The sequence below is a fragment of the Mastacembelus armatus genome, chromosome 12, assembly GCF_900324485.2.
Source record: "Mastacembelus armatus chromosome 12, fMasArm1.2, whole genome shotgun sequence".
Classification (NCBI taxonomy): domain Eukaryota; kingdom Metazoa; phylum Chordata; class Actinopteri; order Synbranchiformes; family Mastacembelidae; genus Mastacembelus; species Mastacembelus armatus.
The window spans coordinates 10850065-10863404 of record NC_046644.1 but is presented as its reverse complement, the minus strand read 5'-3'; the positions used below and the strand labels follow the sequence as shown (position 1 = coordinate 10863404).

The following is a 13340-nucleotide window of genomic DNA, read 5'->3' as shown; positions in this document are numbered from 1 at the left end:
GAGAGAGCAGAGGGTGTGTTTCTCAGAACTGACCATGCTGATGTAGCTGAGAGAACCTGTGTGCCAGAAACATAACATCCTGTCTTTATAACATAAAATTATATATATAAATAGATGGACTTACAGTATAGATGCTCACCATTTATATATACGTGCTGGGCTAAGATGTATATATATATATATATATATATATATATATATATATATATGTATGTGTGTGTATATATATATATATATATATATACATACACACACACACACATATGTGTATATATATATATATATATATATATACATATATGTGTGTGTGTATAGCATAGCACAGCACCTTGAATACTTAATCATTAGATCTAAAGATTTAAAAATACCTCTACATATAAACTCTATACACACAAGTAAGTGTGCAGATAGTTGAAAAACTTGACACACACAGTTATGGATGGTGACTTCACTTGCAGCCAGGACTTTCTTTGGCAAGACAACAGGCTTGATACTTATATCACTTATATCATTATGTTATTTATCATCATGCTTGAGGCCTGACTTTGACTTGGCGTCCAGAGACAAAGACAGCTCACTAGTACATAGTGTTGAGCATTATTTTATTAGATAACACCACAGCATCCCATCCTCAGCAGCAGTGAGAGGGACTGACAGGCGCATGCGCAGTGTGGACTTCAGCGTGTTGGTTGGGCTTGTGTTTACAGCTCGGCTGGATGTTGTTGGCTGTTAATGTAATTGGGGGAGCGCAATGTTGTGCCAACCGCCGACTGAATAAACATAACAGTGGGATTAAAGGTAAGATGTTTTGCACTCGCCTTCCCCTTTGAAGTTTAATGCAACTCTCCACTCAGTTGTGAAGCAGTAAACCATTGCGTTGGTTGTAACTGCTAGGATAGCATGGCTAGCAGACGTTAGCTAGCCAGCGTTACAAAGTAATGGCCTGTACCAGGCTCTCTTCAGCGAGGGCCAGGCAGCAGGTTTACCCATCAAATTACTGTGGACACTTTTTCATACCAGTTTGTGTTAATAGCTTTACGGTGACGGAATGGTTTCACTAAATGGTCACGGTGTCGTTACCCGTTTTTACCGGACTCTGAGTCGATGCCTGATAATTGGTGTCTTAGCTAACGCCAGGCTGGTTGGTAGGGGCTAACTGGGGCAATAAGTTAAGCTAGCTGCGCTGCTCTCACCCAGCGTTGCCCACTAAAATGATTTAGCTTTGGTTAACATGTCTATCAGAGGCCACATGGGTTTTAAATGTATTGAGCCCTTGTAATATTTTAAACGGTACATTAATATCAACATGCAATCTTAGCAGGTTTGCCCATATTAAGTGGTGCACCAGTGTGTTACCATTGGCTTTAACAGGTTCTGTTAAAGGGGGAATAACCGACTACTGTAAAATTTATTATTATTATATATTAGCACATAGTTTCTCTAGATTGCTCGCCTTTTTTCTGTTAATTGTTAAAACACATGACAAAGTAACAGCTGATTTTTCGTGTGATATTTGCTTATACACTAACATTACTTCACAATATACTGACAGACAGTTACATGAACCATTGTGTTTTCTATGTGGTGCCATTGGACCTTTCGTCATAAATTCAGCTTTATTTTGACATACAATAGCAGGCAAAGGTTTAGGCACACCTTGTCATTGTGTTTTTTTTTTGTATTTCATTATATTACAGATTAATCCTGAGCTATGATGCAACATATATTGAAATGCATAATATGCAAATAAGTGTTCATGCATAATGTGGTTTATTTTTTTTAGATTCCTCAAAGAGTCACTGTTTGCCTTGGTCAGCTTTACGCACTGTTGGCAGATGCAGGAGGATTCCCCTGTAATGGTTTTTTAGTTAACAGGTGTGTCTTGCCAAAGCTTTACTGGTGGAATTTCTTGTCTAATTGTGTGTGAGATCATCACTTGTGTTGTACTGAGGTAGTGATAGTTGACAGTGTGAGATTTTTAGACATGAAGGTTGGTCAGTCTGAAAAGTTTCAAGAACTTTGAAAATTTCTGTTTCAGAAACCATCAAACTCTAGGATGAAACTGGCTCTTTTGAGGACTAGCCCACAAAGGGAAGAGTTGCCTCTGCAGTGAAGGATAAGTTTATTAGAGTTATCACCAGGCTCAGGAATTGGCAATTAAGGCCATGTCAGATTAGAGCCTGGATCAGAGCTTCCCAGAGTTCATGTAGCAGTCTCAGTATCAATTGCTGAGAGGAGGCTGTGTGAGTCAGGCCTTCATGGTTAACCCAAAGAAACCACTACTGATGAATCCCAACAAGAAGAGACTTGCATAGGCCAGAAGGAATGGCATTTGGGACAGTGTGAGATTTTTGGTTCAATTGTATCTTTCTGATAAACAGAAATATTGATTGAATGTATCTTTATGGGGTTTCCACAGTGAAGCATGAGCCATTGTGTGTGGGAATGGCCCAAAACACATCTCCAGTCTATGAAACAGAAACAAACGAAAAGCACAGGATGATAAGGTGTTTTCAAACTTTTGTCTGTCCTTATATAAGTACATACAATTACAATATATGAAGCATTGCACCCTAAGAACAGTGATAAGTTAGTATAATTATAGATATTATAGGTCTAGACTCCTTTAACTCATTTTATGAATTTTTTCGGTGACAAACGATGAAAACTGTTTATTGTACCGTATATCTAGGTTTAACAGTAAATCTTTGTTTAAATCAGTAGCAGGTAAAGCCTACTTCCCCACAAATGTTTACATTATACATTTGTTAGTTGAAGTTCTGTTATCGTCACGTAACAATGGAGTGACCTGCAGGGATTGTTTTGAAAAGTCACTGTGGTGCTGTGTATAGTTTAGAGGTTATAGATTTATAGATTTTACTTGTCATAAAAGTGTCCTGACATTAAAGATTTGTGAGTTGTCTGTTGTACTATTGTCTGACTGAGCTTGAGCACATTTACTTTTATAACTAAAAATTTTGTTAATGCTTTAGCTTCTTCTAGAAGAGCTTTGTGCCCACATGATCTGGGCCGGTAAATATTTCAAGATTTATAGTTGATAAAGGAATGTCTATGACCCTGATTTCAACATCTCAAGAAAAAGATAAAATGGACTCAGTTCTGTATTTTAGGTTTAATGTTCTATCAGTTATCGAGTAGTGCCTCGACACTCAACACACTGGTATGTTGAGCAAGAGTTATATTTCATATTTCTTTTACTTTCTGTTGGTAGTGCCAGTTGGTTGACGTAGCACACTATGATGTTAATACCCAACATCATTGTTACTGCCAAGAGTTGGATTTTCAATACCAGTAGCTTATTATCTCTTTTTGAGTGTGAATAGTTTTCATCAGTGGGCAGTGTATGTGGCAGCTTTGAGCCTAATGTACCAGTTGCCACTGGACTCAGTTTTTGTTCCTGTTCTATTTCTTGAAACGGGTATTACAGTAGATCCTGATTGCAGGTCATGCAGGTGACACATGAATGCATGACAAACACAAACCGCAGATTTGTCTCTATGCAAACATTTGCATAACACTAATCAGTATGTATACTGGAGAAGGGGAAGGTCAGCGCTATTTCAAAATTATGTTTTTTAAGCCAGTATGCATAGGCTGCAGCAGATCCCCGTGACCCTGGTTAAGGAATAAGAAGGTATAGATGATGGATGGATGGAAGCCAGTATGTATGTAATTTTTTTTTTCATTATTACATAATATACATTCTTTCACACTGGTCTCAGTACAAATCCCACAGCACGACTGAGTACATCTTTCAGACATGCCTTTGTATGTGTAATTTTAAAATAGCCTCTAGTACTGTGATTGTGATGAAAGGTCAGTCTTTAAGTCTTAATAGATGCTCATTTGACCACACATTCAACTTACCAAAACAGTAACAGTGTTAAACAACACTGCTAATAAATGGATGAGGCTAAAGGATGTAGCAAAAGTTCAGCTAATTTCTGAATCTGTATGCTCTGCCCAATATGTGGAACTAATGAACTTATGAATGTGTACTGTAAATATTATGTGTATGATACAGGTTGCAGTTGCTGTGTCACATATTTTCTCTCATTGACCAGTTGTATTCTCATTGTTATCTATAATGCTATAACTGGATTTGAACTGAGTCCTTAGTTGCTCTGGATAACATGAAAGACACTGTGGAGTTGAAACCATGGAAAGTAATTTGATTACTAGAGTAGGAAGAGTTTAATAGTACACAGGAATTTTGAAAATTTGTTGTAGCACTTGGTAATATCTGCAAATTATTGACTCAACAAATCAAATGATCAGCTCTGAGTGTGGAGGAAATACTGGGTTTTTGGTGGCGTGTAATATCTGGATGAGTAGTTGCTCTCTTCTGTTTAACTGTATAAAAATGAACTGTACTGCAGAATTGGCTGTTTGCGAGAGGGTTACCATTCAGTTTAACAAACTTACAGTAAATGTACTTGATATTTTAGAATAGTTTGTGGACATTTTTGAGAGTCTTTCCACAGTGCCAAAAGCTTCTGGGGCGCTGCAAGAAGGTGTTTTAGCTCTGATTCAGTAAAGCATCAGTAATGTGACCTACCTGCTTTCAATGGCTGCAAAAGTATTGCATTTAAAATTAAAGCTTGTTTTTTTGCTGTTTCAATGTGTACAGCTTTGGATTGTACTCAAACACTGTTGCTGATCAGAACAGTCAGTGATTACTTTTAACCCTAGTTTACTCTGATATGCCTAGTCGATTTGGCTGTATTGTTCAAATTCCTTCCTTAGGTGGCCTACTACTTTAACCAAAGTTATAATCACTGATTGTGTAATAATTAATTTGCCCTGTGAATTTTTTAATTTGTAGGAATGGCCTGATTACCCGTTTTATTTTTAAATATTTTTGGATTTTGATTTGGTGGACTAGTGATATTTCAGTCCACAGTTTAGGTGCTTCTAGAATAATTGTAAATATTCCATCTGGTAGTTAGAGAAATATTTTCTCTCACTTTATCCTGCACAAAGTACATCAAATATCTATATAAGAAAATTTCTATTTTCGTCTAACCTTGTTCTACCTAACTTTGGTTTCCGTTCTAAATTTGTAAAGGCATAACACCCTTACCAACTCTGCTGTTTATTGTTTTAGTGCACAGGTTTCAAGTGTCCCTTACACACCATACTTCAGTGTACAGGCGAATGTCTCACAGTGCAGGGGTTTGTTATAGCCAGTGCTCTGTTTCAGAAGTCCAAGGCAGGACTGCACTGTGTGATCGGGCTTTTTTACCTAGCATGTGATTGTTTTGTTGTTTGGTGCGAGTCATGCACAGGTTTCACTTCTGGTTAGTCAAGAAGGGGCCTTGTGCTTTTCAGTTGATCTGAACTAAAATGATTATTAGATTTTCAGTATAGCATAATATGTAAATTTAGCATTGAATGTGTGTGTCATGGTGTGTGTCTTATATTGATTTGTACTATTCAGAACTTGCTTATTCAGAGCAGCCCTTTAACTTCATTTCTTTCTCTGTTTGTACTGTACATTATAAGTCACTGTGTGGTTGTTCAGCCGTTTCTGTCATTCTTGCTCCCTTTCTTCTCTGTCTTTTGCTTTCTCCCTGCTATCTCTGCCTGACTGAAACCACTGCTGTGAGGCGAATCGAAAGGGACTCTGTTCCAAGCCTAAATGCTCTCTGGATGTGTCTGGCTGTGTCTTCCCCTCCCTTGCGAGGTGCACACAGGGCCCAGCTGGCAGCCCAGAACAGCCTGTTCAGCTGGGGAGTGGTATGGGAAAAAAAAAAAAGACAGGCCTCGATTTCCAGCATGCATATTTTTACACATAGAGTGACACAAGTTATGCTTGTCTAATAATATGCTTCTGTTTTTAACTCTGTCCAAGAGCTCATAAAGGTCAGTCTTGTTGGCCATTTGGTACGAAACACGACACCATCTTGTCAATAAATTTGTGCTTTATTATTATTGTTGTAACACATGGCAACAGTCACTGAACTTATTTTGAAGCTAAAGCCACTAGACACATCAGGTGCATATGAACCTGTAAAATTGAGCTGAAACAGTAGATGGAACTATTTTACTGATAGATTAAATGTTTCAATATCCTTAAATCACAAATTTTCTCCACATCCTGTTTTTCTCAGATGTGAAAATTTGCTGCTTTTAGTTTGCCATATAAGAGAGTAACTTGAACATCTTTTGATCAGGCAAGCAGTTTGAGTGTGGTTGTGATTTTTCATTATGTTCTGATATTTTATCTAGTCCAAAGAAAAGGTGAAAAAGTACATTTACAAAGCAAGAATTAAAACAATACATTTTAAGCAAGGAAACAATGGCTGTAATGGGTACGAAAGCTTTAGAAAGCAAGAGAAAGGATGTGCCTGGGAAAATAATTATCTGAGGGAAGGAAGAAACGTTCTACTGCTGAGGTCTGGAGTGGTGGAGAACAATCTATGTGATGTGCAGCAACTTTACCAAAGTTCAACAAAATGCTGTCAGGAGATTAAAAATCTTTGTAAATTAAGACATTTATGAACCATTTAAGCTTTTAAATGGGAAATGCTGTTGGTAATTTATTTTGTAACAATCAGTATTCAGGTAATGGATTGTACATCTTGGAAATGGACCAAGGCACCAAAAAGGATGATAATGAACAGTGTAGCTTGTCAGGAGCAGGCAGAGAACTGTTGCTAAGGCTAGGCAGGAAAGTAGGGTGACAAAGCAGCCATTATAGGCCTGTTGGAGCCAGCGACTGGTCAAAGACAGAGTATTATGTTTGTGTGCATTCACATGTTACTGCCTGCATGACTACTTGTTTGTTTTCATAATACAGCTGGTTGTGTGTGTGTGTGTGTAGCATGAAACAGTATTTTCTGTTTGTATATACATCTGTGTGTCTAGGCTTGGCTGCAGAGGTCGATGGGGTGTTCAGTGTTTGCTACTTGAAATATGAATGAGCTGTGAAATGAACTGTCAAGTGAAATGAACTGTCAATTGACTTTAGGGTTACAAAACAGTGATATTGTGTAAGTTCATGGTGGCCCAAAAAATGAATTGGCCTCTATTTAATTTCTAACGAAACACAAGACTTCACTGATATTTATAGGTGTTTCTCTTTTCTTATAGGACAGATTGCTCATATTAGTACTACAAAGTACACAGCAGCAACAACAACTAAGAATTTTCAAACTTATTGTTTAAGCGTGAAATGATTTAAGCTATATTGGACACTGCTCCAAGGTGTTACTGCATCTTATCATGTACTATTTGAAATTACAAGAAAAAGACTTTGAAAAATTAACAAATAAAAGATGTGAAATTCTAAATTCACAACCATTCTGAGAAACTAGACCAATCATTCAGAGGACAGGTGTACTAAAAATGGATAGTGGTTGCCTTTGAGCTAAAAGTAAACATCTACAAAGTCTCTCCAAGATCAGAAGCTTGGAAAAATGGAGGAGAAGTGATTTTGGATTAATGAGTTGGATGATTTTTTTCTTATGGGCAAATTATCTTATGAACTTTTGTTCATTTCAGTTTGTTTCTTAAGTGTGTGAAGAAAAATGTGCCAGTAGCTAAAGTAAAGATCTGGGCTGACCCTAGATAGAAACCCACACAGAGTTGGCTGTGAGTTAAATGTGTTGCACACCCACACAGGTGTTTCTGATTCTCATGGCTGAGGCTTGGTGGAGCATCGCTAAGTAATACACGATGTTACCAAACTACATGGAGCAATAACCTGAACAGTGTAAATTGACCTGAACTAAGTGCAGCGAAACAGGAGAGCGAGGATGCTGTCAATCAAGAGCAATCTGTACACGCCTACATAGCCTTGGGAAGTGATCTTATCAGGCAACGCCTGTGTTGGTGAACTGTAGTTGCATAGAGCTTTAAGATGAGTTGTCATTGGTTAGGAAGTTTTTTTTTTGTTGTTTGTTTGTTTGGACAGGTAGATTAGGTGCAACAAAATAGAAGTTGGCCTATACTCTAAGGCAACTGTGTTGTTTAAGTGGTCCTATTAAATGTTATGTAGTATTAAAGGCCATGCTGCATTCTTTGCATGTCACTCATTGTTCGTCTCTAGCTGAGGTCCTTTATCTAACAATCTGTTCAATGTGCTTCAACATAGCCGTTAGATAAGCATATTTGGCTGCCTGTATGTTTGTAAAATTTTCCATGTACATTTTACACAGCTGCACAACACACCTGTTAAAATTTAAACAAACTAAGCATTTGCCTGTTTACTTTTAGATGATTATGCTAGTGTGGTAGCTGACATTTGTGCTGACCAAAACAGGCCAATAATCTCCTTTTCCAGTCAGACCTGTTAGGTTTGCTAGTGGTGTATAAGCAAAGCAGACCAACCAGAGGATTTTATTGTAGTAGATAAGAGAATTTAGCATGAACATAAGAGCTGAATTAACATTACATACATCTACTTATTTTGAATTTTCAGGAAAGCACTTACCTAATGAATATAAGATGCAAAATCATTATAATGTATACACCTGAGTACTGTGATTTTCTGATAACGTAAGGAAGTATTTTCAGTATTCTACTTACCAAACAGGGGTTTCTGCTCCATCTGATGCTACAGTTTTTTTCACAGCGAGGGCCATGATAAATCATTACACTTGGTTACCCTTAGTTTTGCAGTACAAGTGAAAAACAACACCTGGGGTTTTTGGATGAATAACAGCTGCTTGCTCCCTGGTTTGCTTTGAAAAGCTAAAGAGAACAAGCCTAAGCTGTCAGTTTCTGTTACTTAGTTTGTGTTTGGTAACCTAATAATAAGATTCATATTGAAGCAAGATGTTGTACTATAACCTTCTTGTCACAAAGAGACAGCTACTCAAATTGGGGTTCATTCTAGGTCAGTGTATATATATTCAGGAAGTCTTTTGTGTCCACTGCCATAAGACTCTATAATTCCACTATATAAACAATAACGCACACACACACACACACACACACACACACACACACACACACACACACACACACACACACACACACACATACATACACATGCATGTACGCACACAAACACACAACAATAATTAGTTAATTACTTTATTAACTTTACTTTATGAATTACTATTAATCAATATAATTCAAATAATCTCAAATTTAATAACTGCTGTAACAATTGAATTTCCCCTTGGGGATTAATAAAGTACTTCTTCTTCTAACAGTGTTATTATAAGTAATGAATGTTATTCACTGCTTTGATCTTTCTGTTGTAGCCTTTTTTTCTCAAATGAAACTTGTAGAAAAATGGAAGAGGCCAAGCGTAAAGGAAAAGAGAGGATAGAAGTAAGGGCCGAGAAAAATGGGAAAGGGATTGGAGAGCATAAAAGGGAGGAGCTGAGGGGAGAAACAGCAAGACATGGCTTGTTATGGTCTCCTCTTGAACTTCTGCCAGAACCTTCTGTTGTGCCTTTCTTCCTGTGTTGCACACAGTGGCACCTCCCTTTCTCAGTAGTTACCTCATGGCAAAATTTTCTCTTTATTCTGCCTCCTGTTGTCATACCTAACTTGCACATAGAGACTAAAAATGATAATTTTGATGATGATTTTCAATTTTGCTCGTGGAGGTAAAAAATGAAAAATCTGTTACCCTTCCTTTACCACACTCTGCCTTCTACTTGAGTCCTGTCCTGTCACCATCTGTTCTCTCATATAGTAGGATTTTTGAGAACTTGTGCAGTTTTGCAAACCTTGCTGGAATAATTTAGTGTCATATTTGAGGGCTCATTTGAGGCATTTGTCTTAAACCAAGTATGATGATGATCTGTTCCCATTTTACTGATGGTTGGATTGATGGAGGGAATTAGGGTGAAAAGCAGAGAGAGCTATAAGATGATGATATATGTTTCCCACAGGATCTCACTTTAGAGTTACTTGTGGTTGTGGCTGCAGACCGAGAATAATAATTATGAGATGAGCTGCATGGCATGTAATGCAGTTATCACATAATTTTGTTTGTGTGTTCAGGTATTTTCTTACTTAAATATAGTTGTGTTGTCCAAACCTGAATCTTTGTAGAGGGTAATACTGAAATCAAATAGATGGTTCCTTAATTCCACTTTCATATGCATGTTTCTTCAAAAAGGCTCTTGCATCACCATAGCTTTGCATTGCATCAAGCTATTTTCCAAAAACCTCCCTTTTATTCTGCTGAGATAGACAAAATTGCTCCAAATGACCCATGGGTCCTTTTTTCCTTTCGTCTTTTTGCTGTCTTGTCTATCACTTCAATTTGAACTAAACCTTTTCAGCTCTTTTTTACTTCAGATTTGTTTTTGCACCTCCTGTTTTCTCTTAACACTCCTGGGTTTTGTTAAGCTTTTTAACGGTTTCCTTTACGCGTTTAAGAAGACCTCTAAAAGTAAATAATAAAAAGGTTTGACCATTTTTAGAGGCTTCATTTACGAACAGCCACGTTTGCAGTACCTTACTGATGCTTTTCATGAATTTCATCACATCATGACTGTTTTCTGCTTTTTCTTTCTTAATATTTTTCTTTTTCTAGGTGATTTTGCTCATCATCTCCCACCACTTCCGCCTCCCGTCTCCCATTCATGAGCAGGGTGGCTGAGTTTAACAGCGGCAGCCATGGATGACAAGGGCTCGGTGGGGAAGATTAGCATATCTTCGGACTCAGTGTCCACTCTCAACAGCGAGGACTTTGTCCTTGTGTCCCGATTGGGGGACGAGACACCCTCCTCCACTAATAATGGTAGTGATGACGAAAAGACAGGATTAAAGGTAAGGATGGTTGGATGTAGGTATGGATGGGAGTACAAAGGAGAGAAGGGAGACTTCAGAGTTTATACTATTGATAACATGAGTATGTTCAATACGGATATAAGCCAGTATCTGATCACATCAGAACAATTACAGCAACTGGAAAACAATTATTATTTTCAAAATATCAATAGGATTACAGTGTATTGTGCACTGCAGAATTAGAACTAGTTTAAGAATGTATCATAGGAGCCACAGTGTGATTCAGAAAATCATTCTAATGTTTATTTTGTCTTTGAAACAGTGTAACTTGAAAATTACGGGAAAATTGCAGTTCAGACTCCAGTGTTATGAGGTTGTTTTCATCATTCACATGTCAGAAGATCTCATCCATTTTTTAGAATATGTAATCTCACACTCTAACCATAAGGCTAATCATTTTTTGTTTGCTTTTTCTACTATCTCACTCTACCTTCTTCTCATGGGTGATCTATTTTTTATTTTTTTTTCCTTTACTACTTATGGTAAACTAAACACGTCATAGTTTTTGTTTGTGGTGAAGATCTTGCTCCTATTTCTCAAACCTTTGAAGAATTAAACTTTACAACTTCTACCACTGTGGGCCCACATTATGAAGGTTGTATGGGGTGTGGAATAGGAGAGGGATTGCCATTGTTGCATGCACAAATCAAATAATACTCTTGGTAAACACTGTTCTTAGTGTTTTTTTTTTTTAGGCTGAGCATGTATAACAGGTGACTTTACCACTCTCACTGAATGTTAATAGGTTGACTGCAAATTAACTGAGAAAAGATCTCCCATTTGCAGTCAACCAGATACTTCTCTTTGTCTACAGCATGTGCTATATACTTTACACTCCAGTATGTCTGACATAGAATATGCCCTTTGCCATTTATTTCAGTACTTCAGTTAGCACTCACTCAGCAGATATTATCTTACAAACAGATGAATGCAGGTGCAAGTGCTTTGAACTTGTTGTCAGGGATAATAACGGTGTTTGGCATTGGTCTTTTTCCAAATAGAATGAAGACTTTCTGAGAAAAGAAGTGTAGATACTAGGCACCATCCTGTGTGTCTCCATAATGGGTTTAGACGACCTCCTCTTCCTTTCATTTTGTCCATGTCTCTCTCAGTACTAGTTATTGTATTTCCTTTTTATTGAATTCACTTAAGTAGCTGGCTCACATGTTCATGTTCATACTCTGTCCATTAGGGTGTATCATTACTGTACCTGTGTTTCTTTGTAAAGGAAGGAGTTCTTGACTTGGTGTTGCAAAGTTACCAGAAGATGGCGCCAGCTGAGCATGGCTGTTGCATATTCAGTTTGAGTATAAATCTGCATATTACATGAGTTCTTGGTTCCTTGAAGGACTGCAGTAATTTGCTGAGCTTTCTGTTTTGCACTGCAAAGCGGCCACTGTCTGCCCGTTGTAAAGGGGAGGAAAAGTGATACTAAACACACATCCACTGTACTACCTCTGTGGTAGTTATATGACTCCATGCATTGACGCTCGGTCGTCCAGATCTCATGTTTTGGTTTTTGCCATTTCCCTCCCAGTCAGCGCATCCAGTCAGAGGAGACAGTATGTCTAAACTTGTTGTTTGTTATGCAGGTGATTTCTGAGGAAGGGGTCAGCTTTAAGGTCAGTCTCTTCTCATGCTATCTTTCCTGTTCTCTACTTCTCTCTTTCTATGTTGTGATTCTGTGGTGATTCTGTCTGTAAATGATTTGTGCTTTCTGTATTTTTGGCAGCTGTTGAGTAATTACCCTAGCCAGCCTCAACACCTTAGTGTTGTTTTTTAATCGTGAGAGATATTCTTACATATATTGTAGGCCTGTAGTTGTAGTTGACAACTTCCATGGCTTTTAGCACCTGTAAATCACAAGGCCCACAGCAGCTGCAGAGTGACACAGTTATGTCAGTTGTGTGCATCTCGTTGTAGAGCTAATAGCTGCTTTACATTAGTTTTTCCAAGAATAGTCTTTTTTTTTTTTTTTCATTGAATGGCATTAAGAGTATAGTCATACATAGAGTACCATTCTTGTACTGTCACTTCTGATCTAAAATAACGATTTTCCACAAAAGGAAAAAAATAAAATAAAATCTGATTCTCTGTTCTTAATCGCCTGTTCATATCTCTTATTGTCAGCACTTTAAGTCTGCTCTCCAGTTGCTACTTTAAATCAGGCTACTGGTTTGTCCAGCCTTTACTTGCACTTTGGTGTCTATTTGGTCAGATATGTTCAATCAGTTAGTTCTGGCTCTTCCAATTTATGGAAACAGTTCTTTCATAACTAAAACACACTGACTCACTAATCACTAATACTGGATGAAATGTAATCAAGGAATGTCTGTGTCTGCTGACATGAAACTAGTCTACTTTTCTCTTCAAAATGTACTACAATTGCTTGAAATGAATTACAGGGTCAATGTTAAAGGCAGCATTGTGCGCATTTCTAAAAACTAGAGAAACTTGTAATGCAGTTGATGTAGACTGAAGGATTATCTCAAGTCATTTATGTTGTGGTGACTGCAACAATGATTTTGCTTAACAATTTGTGTAACAATGTCTGCTCT

At 37.6% G+C, this 13340-nt stretch overlaps 1 protein-coding gene across 4 annotated transcripts in view; it reads left to right on the top strand.

The window, feature by feature from the left end:
- The first annotated feature begins 651 nt into the window (after positions 1-651).
- The window catches only part of rabgap1 (RAB GTPase activating protein 1), a 63210-nt gene continuing 50521 nt past the window's right edge, over positions 652-13340 (top strand). For 2 of the 4 annotated variants that reach the window (XM_026296728.1, XM_026296726.1), the window contains exons 1-3: positions 652-798; positions 10526-10761; positions 12375-12404. In XM_026296728.1, the coding sequence (XP_026152513.1) occupies positions 10609-10761; positions 12375-12404 (183 nt within the window). In that variant the 5' untranslated portion in view covers positions 652-798; positions 10526-10608. Of the gene's footprint in view, positions 799-1783; positions 1876-10525; positions 10762-12374; positions 12405-13340 lie in introns of all 4 variants that reach the window. The other 2 variants (XM_026296727.1, XM_026296729.1) reach the window with 2 other exon arrangements.